This window comes from Podarcis liolepis, assembly GCF_965112155.1.
Source record: "Podarcis liolepis genome assembly, chromosome: 5".
Classification (NCBI taxonomy): domain Eukaryota; kingdom Metazoa; phylum Chordata; class Lepidosauria; order Squamata; family Lacertidae; genus Podarcis; species Podarcis liolepis.
Window position 1 is genome coordinate 45961561 of NC_139556.1, and position 24073 is coordinate 45985633.

Below are 24073 nucleotides of genomic sequence, written 5' to 3' on the forward strand. Positions count from 1 at the left end.
TGAGGAGGTAGGGATCTTTAGTCTTGGCAACTGCTTCATGGGGGGCCAAGACCTGAGTTGCTGTACTCATTAGACCTGACACTCCTGTGTGGATCCTGTTTTGCTAATAAAGAGTTAACTCAAGCTTTCTCTGTGTGATTTACTCCTTGCTTGCTTCTGTCATTAGGATTGTTGTAGACTTGTTTCAGCACTTCTCTCTGCCACAGACTCTCCCTGATCACCAAGCCCTGTTACCTCTTCAGCTTCTGACACCACCTCCTCCCAGTCTTCCTCGTCTCTCTCTGACCACTCATCATTGTCCCACCTCCAGTCCCTGGGCTCTGAGACTTCTTCCCTTGGGCGGTGCCCCAGCTACTTCCTCCTACCATTCCCATGTCCAACCAGTCCCTGACACCTAAAGCCAAAACTGAGCCTCCACAAAAGTAAATGTAGGATTACAAAACGGTAGAGCTGCAAAGGTCCAAGTGCCAGGGTGGAGGGTGATCACCACCACTGCTTCAATTGGTCTGTGAGGAGCTTCCAGTGTCCCAGCCTGCTGTGGATCACTGCTAAAAAATATCCACTGCTGTAGCAATCAAGAGGTTAAATTGGAAAAATGGTAGCCACTCACGTCTCCCTCTCCGAAGCCAGACAGTAGGGAAGGGAAAGAAGAAAGATCTAAAATCTATTTTGTTTTTGTTTTTTAGAGACAGAAGATAAGAATTAACAAGGGAATAAAAAAAATGAGAGAGTCAAGAATAGAAACTAAGCCAAGATGAAGAAGAGGAGCGGAAAATTGAGGAGGGGCCAGCTTATTTCCTGAAAATCCTACTCCTGCCTTCGTCCACTAGAGGCACAAGTAAGCCCAACCCAGTGATGCTACACTGGACAAGCAAATCTACCTTTCAGGTAGGTACAATGGTACTTTTAACTCAGAGGAGATCCACTGAAATGAAAGCATGTAATTTAGTTATATTCATTACTTTCAGTAAGCTGCTACACTGGTAAGTGAAATCTTAGTTGAATGCCACCTATACTTAATAATGGTAATAATATTAACAGATATACTGTTTAATGCCAAAATAAGCTTCCAGGTGGTTTACAAAGCATAAAAACTGATTACACATACATTTAAATATAAATATCCATAATTAAAATACACAGTAAAGCAATCCCATTAACATAACACAGGAGACACAAGTCAAGGGAATTCAAGAGTGCATTACATAACACTGATGCTACTAGTAAATATAAAACTGGGTCTGCACAAGGTGATGAATCATTAGGCCATCACAACGCTAACCAGGTTCTGTTTCTAGGTTGCTCATATTTGGGGGAAAATCACTGAAGGAACCAAAACATAAGAGCTCTTTAGGATAAGACCAGAGGCATATCTAGCTCAGCATCCTGTTACTTGGCGTGGATGATTTGATGCCTGTAGGGAGTCCAAAAGCAGGACATGAGCAATAGCCAGTTCCCAGCAACTGGTATTCAGGGACACACTGCTCCTGTTCCTGAAGTTGGCATTAAGTCATAATGACAAGTAGCCACTGAGAGCCCCTATCCTTCAAGAAAAGCAGCCTTATCATGGGGTTGGAATCTGAGTAACATGGGATAGAAACCATTGCAGGTTACTCTTCCACAGTTTCAGGATTCTTGCTGTGAACTAATTCACATTGAAACCAGAAAGACAAATCTGGAAAGTCTGTTTGTTAGAAGAATGAATTGCAACTCTAGCATCTTTGCTCAAGGACCTTGTTGCTATCAGATTTTTATTCCACCCCTCCTTCCAAAAGAGCCCAGTAACATGTCATTGACGACAATGAAATTATACTATGTGATGCTGTTATACATCTTGTTACTTAGTTGTTAATGCTGATAGTACCTTAGGATAGCTCACATCTATTTGCCAATTTCCATGACAAATTATTTGAAATTCACTTATCACCAGAGCAGCCTAGAAAACTGTTATCACTACCCAAGAAAGCCAAATTTATGTTGGACCTGGATCCGGTATTAATCCACTTAAAAATTATGCATTGGAGCCAAATGCAATCATTCATAGTGTGAGCAATTCTTTTCAAAGGTGACTTGAACAGCAATACTGGTGTGTGTGTGTGTGTGTGTGTGTGTGTGTGTGTGTGTATCCATGGTCACATAGCACCTAGTGAAAGCCATGGCTTATGTCAAGTCAGTCTAAAACTTACAGCATCCAGCATATGTAATTGATGGATAATGTAAGACTTGTGTGTTAGGGGAGGAAAGTTTGAATTAATACAAAATGTGATTCAGTTATTTCTCTTCTTCATGGGCAAACCTCATTAACTATAATTATTTGAGTCTATGTACTGAGGTTTTCATTCCACCAAGCTTTTTTGAAAAACTGGAGGAAAGTTAATACTTGCCATCAATGCTATCTCAAGTAGAATAGCTCCCCTATTATTGTAGCTACCATTTATGAAAAGGCTATTTATCCCTAAAGCCCCACTCTCAGGTGTCACATGAGAAATGGCGATTGTAAGTCCAAAACTTAGTTTAAATCCATACACAAAATACAAAATTGGAAAGAAAGGAAATTGAAATGTCAGGGCGACTGGACCTTGCAGATAAAATGCAGCGTATTAGGACTGAAAGTTGAAGATTAGAGCGGGGAGGGGGTAGAGAAACACCTTTAGTATTCTGTCTCCTTTTTATACTTCTGAGGCAAGTTTTCTCTTTTGTGTATTGGCATAATTTAGTGTGGCAGAATCCAGTTGGGAAGTGAAGAATGCTTTGCTTGTAAAATTCCATATCCATGGGGTTGGACTGAATGTCACTGCCGCCAGTGAAAAAAGCAAAAGCAAAAGTGATCTAGTATTAATCCCCTCCCCAAGGAATACTTGGGATCAGGAAAGAACTGTTGTTTTTGTTTTAGCCACAACAAAATAAGAACCACAAGGTTGCCTTGCTGGAGCAGATCAACTGCACAACTACACTTAAAAATAATGTTGAAAAATTCCTCCTATCGAGGGTACTAAATTTGCTTGTGACTTTTCTGTCAGTGGTGGATATAGCAACAGGGAAGTAATACCTCCTCTTTCCCCCTGATGCTTGGAGCACTCCTGGAATTAAGAGGTCAGGAGAACTATAGTTCTTGCCTCACACTGAAGGCAAGTATTACAAGTTGCTGAGGTTTCACTTTGGAAAGTTTGCATTCTGTCTCCAGCAGGCACCTGTGCTGAAGTGGACAAATAGGACATAAAGATGATGCTCAACCTTCATTGTGTGCTCTAGCACTGACTGCTCAGAAGTATAGTCTCTTAACATGGTGGTTCTGTTTACTTATCATGGGTAATAACTAGGTACAGATAATTCTCCGAGAATTTACCCAGTTCTTTTTGAAAAGAGAAGAAAACTCCCTGTTGATTCTGTGATGTCTCCTCTCATTGAACGAGAAAGAAAATGTGTCTTTTCAGTGATGCTGGTCCTGCTGTAAATTTAACAGCTAATCCTGTTTGTTTGTTTTTTGTAGTTGGTTTTATCTGCTGCAATTGTCTTTTGTTATTGTTTGTTTTGTGTTGTGATATATTGTTGTTTAGTTTTTAAGTTATGTAAGCAGCCCCTGGAATTGGGTGTATGTGGGATACAAATTTACAAAACAAAACAAAACAAAACAAAAAAACCCAACAACCCAAAACTTTAAATCTGCAACTTTTCTCAAAAAACTTTTGAAAGTAGCTTGGGATATGGCATGGGACTCTGATGTTCAAAGGGTAGAAAAATTCAAAAATCCCATTGGCCATGGGATCTTTGGGCACATCAGATCTTTGGATTCCAGTCTTAGCCTTTATGATGAGAGGGATCTAACTGAAGAAAGCATTGTAATACATTAACTGACTTTTGTATGCTTCCTTCTTCCATTAGCTTGCTGTGAGTTTTGACACTTGCCTAGTTTTCTGCTATTTCCTTCATTTATACAGCCACCACGTAATATGAGTTCTCTCCCTCTGAAGCATCTGACACCCCTTCTGGGGATGCTCATGAATAGGGTGGGCTGTGGCATGGGGTTTTAGACAGAAGGGGGGAGTCACCCCCAAATCAGAAGGGGTCACCTTCCATGAGCAGAGCCAACTTCACAGCCAAGCCCCTTCTAGTGCTTTTTGGGATCCAAGCCATTACACTTGTGATTTTACAATTACAAAATCAGTATTCTGTGGTTGATGAGAGCCCAAAATACTGTACAGCTGATTACCATAATGAATTAAATAACTGTTAATTCAAACTAACAAGAAGACTTCTTATTTACTTAGAGAAAATATTTTAAAATAATTCTTTATTTCTGAAGAGAGTGAAATATTAAAACTATTAAGGTTATAAAGGTTGCTGATGATAAAAAAGAGGTACATTGACAAGTTTTTAAAAGTTAGTTTTTTTCTGGCTTTCCTCATAATTGCCCAATATTTTCTGAGTTCAGTTACTGGGAATAACACACATGTTAGCAACTTATACATTTTCAGTGGTTACCGACATTTAAAATGCTGTAACACATTTGAAAGTACATAATACCATCATTACTTTAAAAGCAGGCACAGTGAAATGAAACAATTTGCAAGTCCAATAATATATACAAAATGGCTGTACATAATGGCACAACTGTAAATCAAGTACAACTGTTAGGTTTGAATTTTTGTTCCCAAAAGCTCTCCCCTTTCCTATTTTTTTTTTTTTAGGAAGCTCAAGATTTCTTCATTTGCATACATGATATTTTCCATAAATTAACAACTTTCCAGGAGCGTAAAACACATTGTACACTAAAATCCACACAAAATCAGGCTCAGCCAATGGTTGGTCCTTATTCTGTTACAGTGGAACTTCAAAAAGCTATCGGCCTATGAGAGACCAACATTAATGGTAGCCCAGAGCAATTATAAATACTCTTCACAAATACTTCTGTTTTCCTATTTCCTTGACAAAGAGCACAAACCTATGATACTAAGGTACACTGCTTACATTAGGCCAATATTTTAAAAAGGCTTGTGAATGCCAGTGCAATGACAGAGTGGACTGTTCCTCTTATTAGTCCCAATGCAACTTCTTAACTATAGCTTTAAGATTAAAATTTCAGAAGCCAGCAGGAATGATTTTTTACATTTTAAAAAATGGCTGCAATAATATGTTGTCACTTAACAATGCACCCGTGCTTTGGAATACAGTTTGGGTTCATAATCTATGACCTTATGTAGAGCTATCAATCTTGCTCTGAAAATGAGAACTATTGCACTATGTTAGATGCTCTGATGTTGAGTGGTGTTAAAACACTGTGTACATCTTTAGGGAAAATAAATTTTACAAGCTCAGTCTTTGGAGGTATCTGCTCTCATGTTCACTGGACAATTCCAGAATCCACAGAGGTTTGCTTCCGAGTAGTCTTTGGAGGAGGCGGAGGAGGAGTCTTGCTTGGTAATGGAGGTGGCAATTGCTGGAAGACAAATTTGGAACAAAATAGCTTATTGAGGAACCAATTCTATAGCAACTGGTCAATTCAGATGTAATTTCTTACACACCGCTGTGACGTGCAAGATAAAGAGGTGTACTCATTTAATTCCGTTCCAACTTTGGTCTTATGAACAGGGTTTTGCTGCTTGATGTTAAGTCTAGTGTTTAATACTGACACTAACTGGCTTCACAGGATTTATTAACTAACTTTGTTTCTGAAAGGTCTGCTATATAAGCGGCTAACGTCTGACTTTATTGGTCTTTATTAACCATCTTAGCCCTAAGCATTATCGAGTTGAAAGACCGATGCTGGAATACTTTCTCTTCCCTTCTTTTATGACCAGTTTCAGGTCTGCTCTTTGAGAAATGTCTTTTTTTTCCCCTGTACGAAAAGGGTGGACTAGCCATCTACTTGCCACCATATAGTAATTAAAGCTTACTAAATGTTAAAATATTTAGCTGCTGTGAATGGCATTATGCTTTGAACTTAGGAAATGACAGGAGCCACCGGTTGGCTTGATCAAATTAAAGACAGGAGCATAGATTAGACCTATGATAAATTACTTACTCCCATAAGGATCAAGCTATGTGGCCGATGACAAAAATCTATACTGTCAGGATAATGTCAAGCTATTGCAGAATTGCGCACATGCTGCTTTCAGGATGATTTTTCAACAGCTTCATTAAGAATGCAGCCAATGTTGCTTCTTTGCTGGAAGGCTGTAGTGATACTGCAGCATCCTATCTAGCAGTTATCTTTCATGCAATCTTAGCCCATCAAGTGAACATAAACTCTCCCTTTACATTTTACTGTCTGACATCTTAATACCACTTTTACTACTTTACCCCTCTCCATTTTTTATGTTTTCTCCCCCTCTTTTGCATTTCACTTTTCATATGGTAAATCCATTCAACACTTTTCTCATATTGCTAGCAGGCCTGCTTCTAAACAGAAAGTTATAAAAAATGTTATCCATGCTACACAATCTCAGTGACTATCTTAGAGATGAATCCAGACATGTAGAGTAGACCCACTGAAGTCTACTCTTCAGTGCCAATGATTTCAGTGTGTCTGCTCCAAGCATGACTAAGTCTGCATTTAATCCACAATGTTTCTTCATAGACTTGGTACAAAATGTTTGCAGTAGCTGGAAAAATCTTACTGTATCTACTTTTGTCTTGATCTTGATTTTGTCTTTTTAATTCTGAATTCAATATACAAACATTTGTAGATCTTTTAATAACAATTCACTAATTATCAGTGGTTTCACTCCCATTTAGAGGATGAAAAGAGTACCTGGAAAGGGAAAATATTAGAGGAGGGGATGTCTTCAGTATTGGGGAATGTTCTTTATATACAATGTATTTCAGACCATTTCCTAGGACTGAGGAGGGTCTGGCAGACCACTGTATATGTACTGGAGCCCTGCTGATCCACAGACCATGAACTTAATGCTTCAGTAAAACCTTTGTGAAATGTATCCTGGTTATAGGAACCCAATCATTCTGATAAAGAAATTCTATTTATCAAAAATGTGAATTTTGAAAAAATAAATATAGTGGTGCCCCGCAAGACGAATGCCTCGCAAGACGAAAAACTCGCTAGATGAAAGAGTTTTCCGTTTTTTGAGTCGTTCCGCAAGACGAATTTCCCTATGGGCTTGCTTCGCAAGACGAAACGTCTTGCGAGTTCTTGCGAGTTTGTTTCCTTTTTCTTAAAGCCGCTAAGCTGTTAATAGCCACTAAGCCGCTAAGCCGCTAATAGCCGTGCTTCGCAAGACGAAAAAACCACAAGACGAAGAGACTCGCAGAACGGATTAATTTCGTCTTGCGAGGCACCACTGTAAATCTGTTTTTAATGAAAGTATCACTATGATACTATCATAGTAAACCAGGTCTCTTGTGGACCCCATCATGTCACCACACAATTCTATCTACTTATCTCCGTCAGTGAAACATTAAATTACGTGTTCAGTAAATGTACTCACAAATAAAGTTGATCAATTTATTAAATGAAGCACCTGGGGGTGGGGTGGAAGACAAGGCACAAAATGGCTATTACCTTTCAGGCCAATAGCAAATTGTTTTAGTATAGGAATACCGTATTTTTCGCTCTATAACACGCACCAGACCATAACACGCACGCAGTTTTTAGAGGAAGAAAACAAGAAAAAAAATATTCTAAACGAAATAGTGGATATATGATTTTTGTGGTTCATGGTGTGGCCACAGACATGTGATCTGATAGTGAGTTTGGAGTAGCCCAATGCAAAAATCCTGAGGATCCATGTGGATCCATGCTTTGTAACCACGGAGGAGGGAAGGAAGGGGAACCATGGACCCTCTGCTCACGACTGCAGCAGATCCCCCCGCCATCTGTAGGCATTCGCTCCTTAACACGCACAGACATTTCCCCTTACTTTCTAGGAGGAAAAAAGTGAGTGTTATGGTGCAAAAAATACGGTAATTTCATGCAGAGCCTAGAGAATAGCTACATCTGCTAGAGGAGGGCCAGGAGTAAAAAAAAAAAAAGTATCTTCCTAGATGCATCTGATTCTTTACTAGTATTTACATGCATTCTCTGCAAGTCCAGTTTTATTTTCTGTACTCTAAGTCTAAATCTGAACTGGGTCTGGTTATTGCTCATGGTATTTTATCAGCGTGATAAAAGACCGCATCAAAAAAGCATTATGTACACCTCAAGCATTCGTTCAAATGGTCACACCGTTGTTGTACCATGAAATTCTAGTGTGTAGTGCAATACAGAAACCCAGAGGTGAAGGTCTTCTTCAGTCTAATAGTTTCCTGGGACAAGGTATGTGTGGGGTGGGGAATAAACAGTACAAGGGTTCAGGACACAAAGGGATCCCAGACACAATTTTGACAGAAAGCTACATGTGCTTCATTCCGTGCTAACCAGTGGGTACAAATGTAGTAAGCTTGTTGTTTTTAGCCAGAAAGGGTCAAAAACACACCGTTAAAAAGAGGCCCTAATAAGTAGCTCCACACTTACTCCCTTAGTTTGTTGACATCCCTGAATCTGAGAGTAAAAAACAACATACATTTGAAGTCTAAAGTAATGGATGGTAGGCTATTTGCTATATTTGTTTTCATTTCTAAAAGCCTATTGTATACTATGAATGATACTCTGGTTTTGTTCAGTTCATTTAAAATTTAAATTGACAAAAGGGCTATTTAGAATCTCAAGAATAATATCACAGGTGCCCGAATTATTTCCGCTCAACAATGTGGCTGAAATGCAAAACCAAATTTCACTTAACTTTACATTAATTAAATGTCTGTGTTTATGTTTCAGTAGTTTCTAGGGTGCTTTTCAGGTTTTAAGAGATTGCTTTCTCTCTAAAATAATGATAAGAGCCTGCCAGTTCAAATTAAACCCTATTCTAGGCAGACTTCCCTCAGTCACGTGTACCTCAGGGGAAATGGGAACCTCATGTAAAACGCACATCTGCAACATATAAGCAATCTGTCCTTTCCATTTCAAGTACCAAATTGTTCTCATTTGTTTGGTTTCCTTCTGTATTAAAAGAAAGCAATTGTGCTTTAAAATGTCTTGTTTCTCTTCATAGTCTTGGCGGAACACAGCACAATAGTTAAGGGGAAAATGTAAAATATAAAAGCAATAATGATTTCTCTCCTTCAGAATAACCCATGGATTAAAATAAAATTTGAGCTGTGCATTGAAACACTGTGAATGTTTCCTTCCATGCTATTAGCCGACCAAAATTCTCTATGTGATCAAAAGTTTATTCAAGAGTTACTTGACTTCCTACAGCTAACTATAATATTTATTAGGTCCTCAAAGACACACACGGATATGCAACTCTTTATCTTTACCATCTAAATAATTTCCTTTTCAGTTTTAATGTAGCACAGGGTTTCCACATCACAGAATATATTGAATGCCTTTTGCTTACCCTGAATAATAGTGTAACAGGGGTAGCCAATATCACACCCTCCAGATGTTGCTGGTCAACAAGTCCCACCGTTTCTGACCATTGGCCAAGCTGGCTGAGGCTGATGGGAGCTGGAGTCCAACACCTGGAGGGGGAGCACACTGGCTACCACATAGCGGGTTTGATAGTATTATGTAACAATGCTATCAGTAGTTTTCAAGGCAATATAGATCCTGTAAGCACTTGAACTATAATATATATGTGTACAACAGATGGGTGCAAAAAAAACAGCGATAGCCTTTATTTGAATTCTATATTTCATAATTAATACAGATCATAGAATTATCGTAGAATTATAGAGTTGGAAGGGACTCTGAAAGTCGGTAGTGGCGCCCGCCCTGTGGAACACCCTCCCATCAGATGTCAAAGATATAAACAACTACAGTGGTGCCCCGCAAGACGAAATTAATTCGTTCCGCAAGTTTTGTCGTCTAGCGAATTTTTCGTCTTGCGAATCACGAAATCCCATAGGAATGCATTGAAAATCAATTAATGTGTTCCTATGGTCAAAAAAAGTCCAAACAAAGCCAAATTTGGTACAACAACAGTTTATTAACTGCTCTTTAAAGTCACACATACTGTAAAGAGCAGTTCAAAAATTGAAGGGAAAATAAATTAACTTTATAAACAAAACATGTCTTTGTTTTTTGACAAAGGAAACAAAGTCGCGAGACGTTTTCGTCTTGCGAAGCAAGCCCATAGGGAAATTTCGTCTTGCGAGGCAAATCGAAAACGGAAAAACCTTTCGTCTAGCGAGTTTTTTGTCTTGCAAGGCATTCGTCTTGCGAGGTACCACTGTATCTGACATTCAGAAGACATCTACACAGCCCTGTTTAGGGAAGTTTTTAATGTCTGATGTTTTGATGTGTTTTTAATCTTTTGTTGGAAGCCACCCAGAGTGGCTGGGGAAACCCAGTCAGATGGGCAAGGTATAAACAATATAATATTATTATTATTATTATTATTATTATTATTATTATTATTATTATTATCATCATCCTCATCATCCTCATCTTCTAGTGCAGCCTCTGCATTCGCCAGGGAACCAAGGGCCACTCAAAAGACTGTCCTCCCTGTCCCCCAGGACTCCTACATAGGAAGGGGAAGACCAACCTGGTTTCATACATCTGCCAAAACAGCAGCAGCTGCAGGGAGCTTGCATCCTTCTCCCCACTGTGAGAAAGAACTCAAAGTAAGAACTAATGTCTTTTCCCTTTCCTCCCTCCAAGTACTTTTTCCTTTTGTGCCATGTCTTTTAGATTATAAGATGGACGGCAGGGATCGACTTAGTACTGATTGTTGCAAGCCTCTCTTGGGTCCTTTCTCGGCTGAACAGCAGGGTATAAATACTTTAAAATATTTAAAATGAAACTGCAAGCAGGCAAATGTGTCCAATGTAATTTCTTCACAAATAATGGAAAAGCAATAGCAGGCATGTTTTCATGATCTAGATCATAAAAATCTTTGAATTATATCTTTGAATTAAAGGAAGAGCATTCAAAGCTTTGTTATATGAAACCTGCCTGTTAAAAAGTCTTGTAAAAGTAACACTGCTGCTTCAATGAAATAATTACGCCACAGTGTTCATTAACCGGCTTTTAAAGAGGGCTGTTCCAGGAAAGTTCATTACTTTTACCCTTCTGTGGACATCAGGTTTGCTCCCTGAACATTATCTCCATCTCCTTACCTAGAGACTTAGTAGTTGGGGATCATTGCCTAAAGCAAGGGTCTGCAACCTTTAAGACAAAAAGAGCCACTTGGGCCCGTTTCCGAAGGAAAAAAAAACTGGGAGCTGCAAAACCATTGTGACATTTAAAACAAATATATATCCGGAGCCGCGATCTGACAGCGGGCGGGAAGGTGACGTCGGGATGGTGCGTGACAATGCACACACCACCCCCATACGACGTCACAGCCATTACAGCGCCTGCCACAGTGGGGAGTGTCGGGGTGCACAATGCGCCTCCTCCCCTCGCTAGTATCCGCCCCGGAGCCGTGGCAAAGGTGTAAAAGAGCCACATGCGGCTCCGGAGCCGCGGGTTGCAGACCCCTGGCCTAAAGTCTAGAAATTTGCAAAGCTTTTAATGTGGTGGTTCTATTGTTTGGTAAAAGAAGGAGTGGTATCTCTGTGCAGGATCAAAACCATATTGTGCAGACAGCTCAGAATCAACAGCCAGGCCCTATTCATACAGCTCTAGAATATAATTATTTAATGACCTTACCCTCCAATTGATCAATTGGCATGAAATAGGTTAAATCCATACCTGAACTCAGGGGATTTTCACTTGTGTTGGAGGAACGAACCAAGGAGTTTATTTTTCCCAGTTCCTCCTCCTCCCCCCTTTAGCCCTCTTTGTATCCCCTGAAAAACTTATCTGTAGGGTTTGGAGTGGAATGAGAGGCTGCATGGGAGTCAGCAGAGAGAAAAAGAAACCCACCTTGTCCCACCACTACTTCTAGCAGGGAGTCTCTACTGCCAACCAGATTTACCCCTCCCATTCATGAATAGAACACATTAGGTTAAGGACCATGGTTGTCGTGCCCATCAGAGTTGTGATGCAATGTTGGAAAGGAGTAGTAAGGCTACTTGCAGCTCCCCATGCCTCCTGAAAAGTAGCTCTGTGGGGTTGGGAAACTTTCTAGAGCACCATGAAAAAAAGTGTGTTGGCTTCAGGGGGAAAAGGATTCAGCAGTGATAGCTTCCTTCAGTGAGGAGTCTCCACTGGATCTTAGTACCTTCCATGGATGGAAGGAGTCTTTTCATTTGCAGACAAGTAGCACTGTGATGAAATTGAATACTTTGTATTCTGGGTAATGTACTGGATAGTTGTTAAGATTTGCCTTGAATCTGGAGAAGTAACAGTATTCACAGAATACCAAAAGGATGGGTACACGTGACTATAACTTTTCCAACTTGCAGAACACAGATGCATATATTTGTTCTCCCATAATGTTTGCTATGAGCAGATTTCTCTGATACGGCATAAAGCATTAGAATTGGAGGAAAAACTCTTTTTCTTGCCTGTATTAGTTCTCTTATTATGCATTGGGCATTGCTTCCGCTCTATGGCACATTCATCATCAAGCTTTGTATCTACTTTTGGATTGATGGGAATCAAGCCATTATTTGTGTGCTTAGTAAGCGTTAGAGCCAATGTTACAAATTTAAGTGCTCCATTGTCTATTTCCTTTCTCTTCTTGATTTTGAATGCTAACTATGCAGCTGATTTTATATGCAATGATGTGTGTGAGGCTATGAAAGAACAGGGGGGGAAGCCTTTATGTAACAGATCTTCACCAGAAATGAAAGGTCCTATTTTATGCTCAGATATATTTATTAGGAAAACCTTTCAAAAAAGAGATTTTATAATACTATGTTGGATAAGATTGTGTGTGTGTGTGTGTGTGTGTGCATATCTACCAGTAAATGTTTTGAAATGAGAATTGGTAGGAGAATGGGTAGGGCAATAATAATAATAATAAATTTGTGTGAATAAATCATCATAATAAAACGATTTTTCCTCAATGCATTCAAAATTGGCTAAAATGGAATTCTCATATAATGGGCTGCAATTGCAATTCAAATATTTTGTGATATAGGTCCATTTTTTGCGTAAGTATTTTTTGTGCCATCTTTAACTTCAATAACACTGCATTTCCTACTTCATTCTAATACAGAGCACTCTCTACTTTTGTTTACCATATCATTGTTTAATGTGAATAAAATGAGGTTAGCTAATAATTTCAGTGGGTTATCCCCACAGATACTCAGTGTGGGTAATTCAAAGGCAGCCCTTCATTTGCCCAATCTAACACTGATAGTTATGTGAGATGCGTCTATGTGTATGTATTTGGGGGAAGCTGAGCCCTAAATTCATTGGGCTGACGATGAGCAAGTTACTGCCTCATAGCTTCTTCTCTTAATATGTAAAGTAAGATTAACAATGAGTCCCACCCTCCTATAGGAGTACATTGCAAGGGGGTGGGCGGGTGAAGGAGTACTGAAAGCAAAGAAAAATGGCTAAACATTGTCAAGCCACATGATTCCATTAGCATGTGGTCTAATGCAAGGTGATCAATGCATGAATAAAGTTCCTCACTTGTAACGGGTTCTGAAGATGTCAGAGGAATATAGTTGTATGCGATATTTGACACACTTATAGATAATTGCAGCCTCCTTGTACAATTGGCTGACTAACTAGAATTGTATACTATGATATGCTAGAAGATGAATAGAGGAAACACTGTTGAGAGTCAATTTAATTACATTAGGGACTCCAGTCAGCTTCCTATGCAGAAGGAAAACTAGCTCCTGCATACTAAAGCATAAGCTGGATAAAATGAAGGGGAGAAATCCACAGCTAAAGGAAGTGGAAGCTGGAAACAGAGTTTCTCCTCAAGAGCTCTATCACAGTCTTTCCTAATACCACTTTTGGCTCTCAAGAACGTTAGTGTATCAATATTTTAAATATCTGATATGGGTTAAAAGTATGATTTAAACAGTAACCTACTAATTATATATATATATATAGATATATATATATAGAGAGAGAGAGAGAGAGAGACTTACTATTTTCAGACTTACTATTTTGATTGTGTTACAACTTGTTTGCTTAGGTCAAAGGTTGAAGAAATTTTGACAAATGTTTGCGAATGACTTTGATAGGATGTTAAGAAACAGAAATCTAAGATTGTTAAACAATAGTTTCTTTTCACCAGCAGCAACAATTTTTGCTCAAATGTTTCAGCAATCCATTACATAGAGTGGCAAAATTGCTTGCCTTTAGGAAACTGGTGAGTGAATGCCTACAAAACAAACCTCATATATTAAACTGAAATATACTTTATTTTCTCTCCTGAAATGAGATAGGGAAAACATAAAATCTAAGTTTCTGCTGGGACTCTCCTCTGTCTTTTTAACAGCCTCTATCAGGCTGTTTTACAATACTTTGTTTTTATGTATAGGTTTCACTACCCGATTAATCTGCGTTCACATACAAGTCACCTAGCATTCTCTTCTGCCAATGAAAACATTTTCTGTGGCAGTTCACCGGGGATCAGAAAAAGGAAAGCCATGGTCCTGAAAACACCAGATGCTTTCCTAATCTACAACCCAGAAGCAGATGAAGGGACAAGTGGGTGCGGACTTTGGAGAGTGCAGATTACCGTATTTTTCGCCCTATAGGACGCACTTTTTCCCCACCAAAAATGAAGGGGAAATGTGTGTGTGTCCTATGGGGCAAATGCAGGCTTCAGGAAGCTATCCGCAAGCCTTGGGAGCCCGGCGCGACTTCCCGCAGGCTCCCAGGGCTTGCGGATGGCAGCCTGCAGGCTTTTTAGGGAGGTGGGCGAATTCCCCCACCTCCCAGAAAAGCCAGGAGAAGCCCCGCACTCTTTAAAGGGGTTGCGCAGCTTCTGCAGGCTTTTGCAAGAAGTGAGGGAATCCCCCCACCTCCCAGAAAAGCCAGGAGAAGCCGTGCAGCCTTTTTAAAGAGCGCACGGCTCCTGCCGGTTTTGCAGGAGGTGGGGGAATTCTGGCTTGGGAACAGCCTTGCTAGCCTCTGCAGGACAGCGGGGGTGAAGGCACCCCGCTGCCCTGCAGAGGCTTTCCACGCAGCCATCCCCAAGCTAGAAGAGCCAATAGAAGCCGCACAGCCCCTTTAAAGAGTGCGCGGCTTCTGCGGGAGGTGGGGAATACTCCCAGAGTTTGTCGGGGCTGGTGGGGGAAGGCTTGCGGATAGCAGCCTGTTCTGGGGGCTGGGGTCGGGGGAAGCTCGGGCTTCCCCCACCCCAGCCCTGAGCCTGGGGGGGGGGAATAAAATGTTTTTTCTTTATTTCCCCCCCACACCAAAAAAAAAACCTACTAGGTGTGTCCTATGGGCCGGTGCGTCCTATAGGGCGAAAAATACGGTAGCTGCAGTTCTGACTCCATCCACCAGCTATGGCCATTCTTGGTCTGGGATAGACCTGTCCCAATGATTCATGCATTGTTAACCTCACAACTTGATTATTGCAATACAATCCACAGTGTGGGATTGCGATTGGGTCTGGCCAAGAAGCTCCAGTTAGTGCAAAATACAGTGGATGAGGACAGCCTGCAACCAGCACCTAGCTCTAGCACTTAAAAACTTGCACTGGCTGCCTATATGCTAGCATATAGTCCTTCACAACTTGGGGGCAGGACACCTTAAAGACCACCTGGTTCCTTATATCCTGGCCCATTACTAAAGTCTTCTGGGGAGTCACAGTTTATGTCTCAGACAATGTATCTCGTGCACCAGGAGACATGTGTTTCGTCTTGTGAATGTGATTTTGTGGAACTCTCTCCCAGCTGAAATCAGACAGAGGCCTTCCCTGTTGAACTTAAGACACCCTGTAAAGACCTTATTTTATTTCAGCAGGCATTTTAAATATGTTTTATGCTTATTTTTAACTGATTTTTAATCCTATTTTTTTAACCTTGCAAGTACACAGCTTAGAGACTATTGTGTTCTAACTGTGGACTTAAAGTCCTCTCCTTTATGTGGACCTCCTAGTGGTGCAGCAATAGAACGGCTAGCACATTTGCAAAGCTAAATAGGATCAAGTATGGTTTCAAACTGGATAGGGGACTGTGCATTGAGATTCCTGCATCACAAGGGGTTGGATTATATGACCCCCCAGGATCCCATCCAATGCTACAATTCTATGATTCTATTATCCTCCATGAAAATAATTACTGACCACAGAAGTACACATTATGTAGACTTGCTTTGAAGAAAGTCACTTCCAGTTATAAAACTTACTCTTTGAGGTACAGGTGGGGATGTGGCAGGGCTAAGAGATTCATGACTTTCCATGAGATTTCCATAATCTGCCATGCTGCCTTTCAGAGGCAATGGAGGAGGAATGTCTGCCATTTCCAAGCTATTCATGCCATTTAGTTCCAGATCTGAAAATAAACACATATCTCACAGTCATTGAAGTCAGCCTTCAAATTCCTAGCAAATGTTGCATGCACATCTCATTGTTTTAAAAGCTTAAAATTGTCAGCGGACTTTTTTTTCTTTTTTTCAGAAACGTAAAAAAGGTAAAGGACCCCTGATAGTTAAGTCCATTCGCAGACGACTCTGGGGTTGTGGCGCTCATCTTGCTTTACAGGCCGAGGGAGCCGGCATTTGTCCACAGACAGTTTTTCCGAGTCATGTGGCCAGCATAACTAAGCGGCTTATGGCACAATGGAACACCGAAACCAGAGCAGTGCACGGAAACGTCGCTTACCTTCCCGCCGGAGCAGTACCTATTTATCTACTTGCACCTCTTGTTTTTTGGCGTGCTTTCGAACTGCTAGGTTGACAGGAGCTGGGACTGAGCAACGGGAGCTCACCCCGTTGCTGGGATTTGAACCACCAACCTTCTGATCGGCAAGCAGAAAGGTAACTCATTTTAAAGGTAACTCATTTTAAAATAATATGAAATAATGATTAATACAACAAAATGGAGTGCACAGGTGCACCTACTGATGCAATTTCTGGATTCACATACCAGAAAGAATGTGTTGTCATATCATGTCTCATATAATCAAAAGAAGGGAGAGTCATTGTCACAGGACAATGCTAATCAGGGTTTCCAGAGGTCAACTGTTTCAGAACACCAGCATTTCAGAAAGTGACTTTACTTGTGACTTGCACATGCATATTATTAGCAGAAGCATCATTTCTGTTGTCGCTTCTTGGGCATTTTCCTGTAACTATTGTTGAAAATTCAACAATGTTAAATTTTCCAATATTTCCAAATCAAACAAACCTTTATTTACTCTTCCACACAATCTTTCAGGTTTTAAATGCACACATTAGGCACATATATTTATTAAAATGTTAGGAAATTACTGTAATTAAGTGAGGGGTCATTCATTGTTTAAATAGCTTGAAATACTTACAAAGAGAACACAAAACAATATTTTCTGAAATTAACTACAAAATAAGCTGACACCTTAGTGTCCTTCAAAAATTGATTGTATCGCAGTACTCTTGTTTTAAATCTGTATGCCCACACTGAACACTTAAGAAATGGGATTTTCCTTTACTATACTTCTTGAAATAATTCTGTAACTTTGAATCACCTCCAAAGTTCAAAATTCTGTCAGAGCAAGTGCAAAATTAGTAACAAATGATATTGTAAATGTTGTGCGTGGTGACCCTGGTTCAAATTCCTGGCTGACCTTCGGCCAGTCACCAACTCTTAGCTGAAGGTCTCGTGGTGGGCTATAACAAAAATAAACGACGAAGTAAAATGGTACACTTTCATTCTTTTCTAGTCTTTTTTTTCTTACCTCAAAGCAAAAAAGGGGACAATTTCAAAGGCTCTCATGTTCTTAGGGTCTCAAGAAGCTCCACTATGGAGATTTGGCAAAATTAAGGAATTACCGTATTTTTCGCTCTATAAGACGCACTAGACCATAAGATGCACCTAGTTTCTGGAAGAGGAAAGCAAGAAAAAAAAAATTCTGAATCCCATAAGCCAGGACAGCAAGCAGGATCGCTGCACAGCGATCCCACTTGCTGTCCCGGCTTATGGGATAGCTGCGTGCAGCCTCTCCCGGGCAAGGGGAGCCTTCATCCCCTGCCCGGGAGAGGTTGCGCGCGGCTAAGGCTCCCCCAAGAGCCGCGCTCCCTTTAAAGAGCGTGTGGAGTGTGTGTGTGGCTCTTGGGGGCTTTTCCCTGAGGAGGGAGAAGGGCAGCCCTTCTACCTCCTCAGGGAAAAGCCCCCAAGAGCCGTGTGCACTTTAAGGGGTGCGCGGCTCCTGCGGGCTTTTCCACTTCCCGCAAAAGCCAGCAAGAGCTGCACACTCTTTAAAGGGTGTGCGGCTCCTGCAGGCCTTTCCATGAGGTGGGGGAAGGACAGCCCATCAGAGACGGGCTGCCCTTCCTCCTCAGGGAAAAGCCCGCAAGAGCCGCGCAGAGCGTGGGGGCTTTTCCCGCCTGCCTCCTGCCTGCATTCACACACATTTCCCCTTACTTTTTAGGAGGGAAAAAGTGTGTCTTATGGAGCAAAAAATACGGTACTTAATTGAACACAATCTCACACCAACGCAGTATGTAATCTTGATTTATGCCAAATGGATGGTGGAGCTCATGTTCTGGCACAATCAAGATGCACACAGGCATGTTTGTGCAGATTTGAGATGGAAAACCTGTGTCTTTCTGGATACAGGAACTACCTTCATCTCCCTAGAGAGGCCTTCACATAGTGATTTTGGTGGATGATTTATTATTATTGTTAACAGAGTTGCAATATGCAACCATGCGCCTTCAAAATGTCAAAGTAAATACAGTAATGTGTCATGCTTCCTCAAAGGAGGCACTTTTTAGGATGAAAACGTTCTCCCTGAGAGAAGCACCATCCTTAAGTCCTTCAGAAGCAGCACAAAAAAGCTTAATTGCACTTCTTTGCTACGCTTTAAGACATGTGTAGGAAACTGCAATGCCACCAGCGGCTGAGACCATTTGGGTCTTTTGGGGGTGTGCAGCAAGCCTTAGGGAATGAATCTGCGGGGGGGGGGGTTACTTCTCCTGCTTGCTGCGGTTTTTGCTTTTCATGAACAGAAATTTATTAAATTCATGGAGCAAAAACTTAGGATCCAAGCCCATGAGAAGAAGCCTAAAACATAACAGTCAAGGGGAGGGTTCAGGTGCCCGTAACTTCAGAACAACTTGTACTGAGGAAGGTCCTTTACCATCACAAAGCAGTTTGGAAGGATGTTTGCTGCTGTAGTGAATATGAACAGGTGGTTGTTCCATATTCTTTGTTACAGGGGACTTCTTAGAAGGCAGTAGTCAGTAAAAGATAATGGTTTAAGAAACAGCATATACTAATTACTTTCTTTAATACTTGTAAAAGGACTTCATTCATTGTTCTGCACTACAGATTTTTATAGTAGCTGGAGGATTTTCCTATAGCCTTTGCACTATAAAAATATCATATAGCTAACACAATAAGATGATTCATTAAACACTTATACAAAAAATATTCATACCCTTTTTGAAAATTATGTATAAAATAATTAGCCTGAGTATGAAGCAATTGTAGCTGTTCATTTGTTCAGTAAAAACACACAGGCCCTGATCCTGATGTGGAACAGTAAGCTGAATAAATGCTGGAACATTGAGTTAATAGCCTGGCTCCCTAAACAAGGAAAGGATCCTTCTAGCAGCGGAGAGAGTGTATATGTCTATAGCACATGGCTGAGCCTCCAAGCCATTAACTAAAGGGTTGGGTCTGAAGACCTATACTCTATTGGCAGAATGCTGTGGCAAAATTAACTAAATAATATTCTAAGTAAATATTTGTATAGGACGTTTATATAAAACTATATGCACTACACGGTGAAATTACTGGATTTACCATAGTAAATTTTAAGGAACATGGGTGGCGCTGTGGTCTAAACCACAGAGCCTAGGACTTGCTGATCAGAAGGTCGGCGGTTCGAATCCCCGTGATGGGATGAGCTCCCGTTGCTCGGTCCCAGCTCCTGCCAACCTAGCAGTTTGAAAGCACGTCGAAGTGCAAGTAGATAAATAGGTACCACTCCGACAGGAAGATAAACGGCGTTTCCGTGCACTGCTCTGGTTTGCCAGAAGCAGCTTAGTCATGCTGGCCACATGACCCGGAAAAACTGTCTGCGGACAAACGTCGGCTCCCTTGGCCAGTAAAGTGAGATGAGCGCCGCAACCCCAGAGTCGTCTGTGACTCGACCTAATGGTCAGGGGTACCTTTACCTTTAGTAAATTTCCCCCTTTAACAGGCCACACAATTATTCTTTACTTCAGCCAAGTGTGGGGAACATTGTGGCTCTCTAGATGATGGTGGGTTCCAGCTCCCATCACGGCTGACTGTTGGTCATGGTGGCTAGAACTGATGCGAGTAGGATCTTAACAATATATCCTACTCAGCCCTGATGAAAGCAACAGTAGAAAGGTGAAAGGAATCCTGATGGACATAGTCTGGTTTACTCTCTGGTTAACCTAATTAGCCAGTTGATCATAAAACATTTCAGAGATATCAAGTTCCTGATATGACCTGGCTGGTTCAAGTACATCAGAAAGAAACAAAAATTTTGTAAATTACTATTTCTTACCTGCCCTTCACCCAACGGTCCCGGGGTAGGATTATAGCAGTGTAAAAAGATAAGTTAGTGTAATTAATCAGTTAAAGCAGACTTACTGGACTGTAAACTGAATGAAAGCTTGGTCCTTGGAGTGACTGGTGGAGGGATGGTTTGAGAAGGCGGTGATGGGGAAACAGAGAAACGTTTTTCACTCCCCATGATGTTAATAACTTGGCTCTTTGGTCTTTGTGGTCTCAATGGACTGATCTGCATTTGGTTAAAAAAAAAAAAAAGCAAGCAAGACTCAATTTGAAGTATACCTTCCACACATACATCACACAGTCCAAGGATATATAATTTGTTCTTACAGCACAGCTGCTGGAAACAAAAGAGGAAAGATTTCTTAGTGAGCCGTTGACCTTGTGATAAATATGTTCATAATGTAACAACACAGCGATAAGGAAAAAACGTTTTTTGTCTCAATGCAGTATTCTTCTAAAATATATCCTTGGCTTGTTCTTTCTTAAACACAGTTTTTGTGGCCTTGAATGTGCAGTCAATTTTTAAAAACATACTTTTTAGCTGTTTCCAGGTTTTATTTGACAAAATGGCAGTTGGCTATTCCTATTTACACCTTGTTATAACCTTTAGGAAAACTAAAAGATATACCACTTACACCACTAGGTTTTTGTTTTATATACACTAGATTGTTTTCATGAGAATTCTCTGCTAGAACATATTACTATATTTAGAGTATTTCTCAAAGCACAGGCCACAGTGCAAAATATGCTTGGTGGAACCATATCTTACCATCATAACACACATATTTCTTTTTCTTCTTAAAATACTAATATTTCTAGTTGTTGATAGGATTTCTTTATTCTTAGAGATACTGAACTAACTTCCTGTGCCTAGTGAACCATAAAACTCCTCAAAAGTAACTGCAGAGGGGTAATGATCCATACACAATAGAAATGTACTTAGAAGACTCTTGTGGCTTTCATATTGCTGAATATTGTTTCAGATGATTTTGTGTTCTGTTACTTAAAGCCAAGTCACTTTGAGCAGGGAGCACTGTAAGAATGGACTTTTATGGTCTACAGCAGGGATTCTGAAACCTTCTACCCCAAGGGCACACTTTAAAGAGCTGAAAATTATTGTGGACCACCAGTCACAAAATGGTAGCAAATGAAGACAGAGTTTAGTACAATCAGCTGGCAATGACTAACATCCTTTTCTACTGATCTCTAAACCATCTTTGGAAATTGCTAAATTCTTTGCTGCAGTTTTTTCTTTATGGCAATGAGTGCCATACCTCAGCTTTCCTCAAGCAATTTGTTCTAGAGCTAATGACTCCCCCATTTTAGGCAGAATTTATGGAGTCTGAGGATGTACCTCAAGAATAATTCTTCATTTAACTTTTTTTCCTTCCAAGGCCCACATTTCTCAAAGAAATTTTACTGACTTGCTATTGCCTTCTCACATTCAACATGTGCCCTTTTCCTCACCCCTCAAATTGCTTTTTTATTTCATCCCTGCTCCCTGGCGTCTTTACACTTACTTCTTCCTCCTGTAACACCTTTTCTTGCTTATCCCCTTGCTTTTAATTCCCAGTTAACCTTCTGTCTCACTTTCTAGAGGAAGGAGACTTTCCTTCCCTCCTGCTCACCTGAAATTCTCTGTCTCTCGGCCACCTTTACTCAGTATACAAGGAAATGGTGGTGCTGGTATTGGCCCAACTAAAAGGTCTGGCTAGGGGTTGGGGCAGTAAAGTGAGAAGGCCGTGGGCAGGCTGTAGCACTGTGGCCCACTGTTTGAGAGACACTGCCTTAGAGGAAGTCATCTATTCTATTCTCTTGCCTACACAATTCAGAGCATTTTCATGTACTTAAGTCTCCAAGCTTGCCTAGGTAGGTCTGCTTTGGTAAAGAAAAAATACAGGAAACTGCTGTTAGCAAAGGAATGTTGGAAAGTACCTTTCACTGCTCTAGGCAGGAAGTTTTTTCTAGCCCTATAAACAAACTAAATTGCTTTCTATTTCAGGACACAGGTTTTAAACCGTTTGTATAATTTTCATGGTTACTTATGTTAATTAATGTTTTTCTACAAAGAGCACTTCCCCAGTTATATAGGAATCTCAGTGAATCCAGAATAAAAATACGATTTTTATTATTTTAGCCTAATTAAAAAAAAATACAAGGGGCTAATAATACTACTTGTCCTTGAATCAATGATATGTTCAGCCAATTACGCTGATGTTTGACACACTTTCTCACAGTCTTGTTTTAATACTTCGAACTAGTCTGAGCCTCAGCCTCTGGAATGAATGAATGAAGAATGAGAGGTCATGTCAAATAAGTTGGTCTGCTATGTAGAAAGGATCTACACAACAAATCTAAAGAACTATTGTTGATAATTGTAAATACTGAAGCATTTAAATAGTCTTTGTAGAACAGATCAGAAGCATGCAAGAACGCTTTAATTACGAACAATTTTCTCTTCATAAAGTTTATATCTCTGTTTTTGATCCCCCAGTTAAATTACCATGGTGATTTACCAAGTGCATAGCTGAGAAAGCTTCCTTATTATGTATTTCAAGAACTGAGGACTTCTCTAAGATTAAATAAATTGATGACAATTCATTAAAAATACTGATGAAAAACTGGAAGGGTAGATTCTAACCACTGGCAGACTGTGTCTATAAATTTACTGTACTGCTGAGAGCTGCTGAGATGAGGAATTTTAGCATGTCAACGGGGGCAGCCCAAGACATTTTGCTGCCTGGTCCAAGGAAAAGATAACAGCTCTCCCATTCTATATGCAGAAGCTGACCAGACTGACAGCTGCAGCTTATTTCAACCCTAGTTATGGGATAGTGCCCTCCTAGTAATCTGGTTAAGAGATTGTAGGGCAGGCAGTGTGGCCCACACGCCACTATCGTTTGCCATCTCACTTCCATTCTCTGCCCCAGCATCTGAGATGGATGCCTCACCTTTTAATGTATCATTTATAGAAAGTAGTCTTCTTCCAAGTAAAACAATTTAATGAAAGCTGTGTTTTTATCCCTATACTACTTGGCATTATATTACTGATGCCCCTAAAGACAGTGAGCATCTGTAAATGTAGTTTGATTAATTAACCTTTTCAGAGCATTTGCATTCAGCTATATGCCAGAATAAATCTGCTACCTTTTAACTCCAAAGCATTTAAAGTTCGCCTGAACGTTATGTCGCTTGCCAAACAGACTGCAAGTACCGTATTTTTCGCACCATAGGACGTACCGGACAATAGGACGCACCTTGTTTTAGAGGGGGGAAGACCAAGAAAAAAAATCTCCCTCTCTTTGCCCAGCGCCCCTTCAGTGAAGCGGCAGGAGGTGCTGCGCAGAGAGGGGGAGAATTTCCCCCCTCTTGTTTTCCCCCTCTAAAACAAGGTGCCGTTTAAGGTGCGTTCAGTCGCCTTCAGGCGGCTACCTTGGAAGCGCACCAACCCCTCTCGCTCTCCAGGCTTCAGGTTCCTTTCGACCTGCTCTTTGGGGCTGGCAGGGGGGAAGCCC

General features: G+C 40.6%; 1 protein-coding gene across 2 annotated transcripts in view; it reads right to left on the bottom strand.

Annotated features, from left to right (window-relative positions):
• Positions 1 to 4274: 4274 nt before the first annotated feature.
• DOCK1 (dedicator of cytokinesis 1) overlaps positions 4275 to 24073 on the bottom strand; it is a 365804-nt gene continuing 346005 nt past the window's right edge. For both annotated transcript variants that reach the window (XM_083506102.1, XM_083506101.1), the window contains exons 50-52: positions 20634 to 20784; positions 16217 to 16362; positions 4275 to 5437 (exon numbers count right to left, since the gene is read on the bottom strand). In XM_083506102.1, the coding sequence (XP_083362228.1) occupies positions 5342 to 5437; positions 16217 to 16362; positions 20634 to 20784 (393 nt within the window). In that variant the 3' untranslated portion in view covers positions 4275 to 5341. The remainder of the gene's footprint in view (positions 5438 to 16216; positions 16363 to 20633; positions 20785 to 24073) is intronic.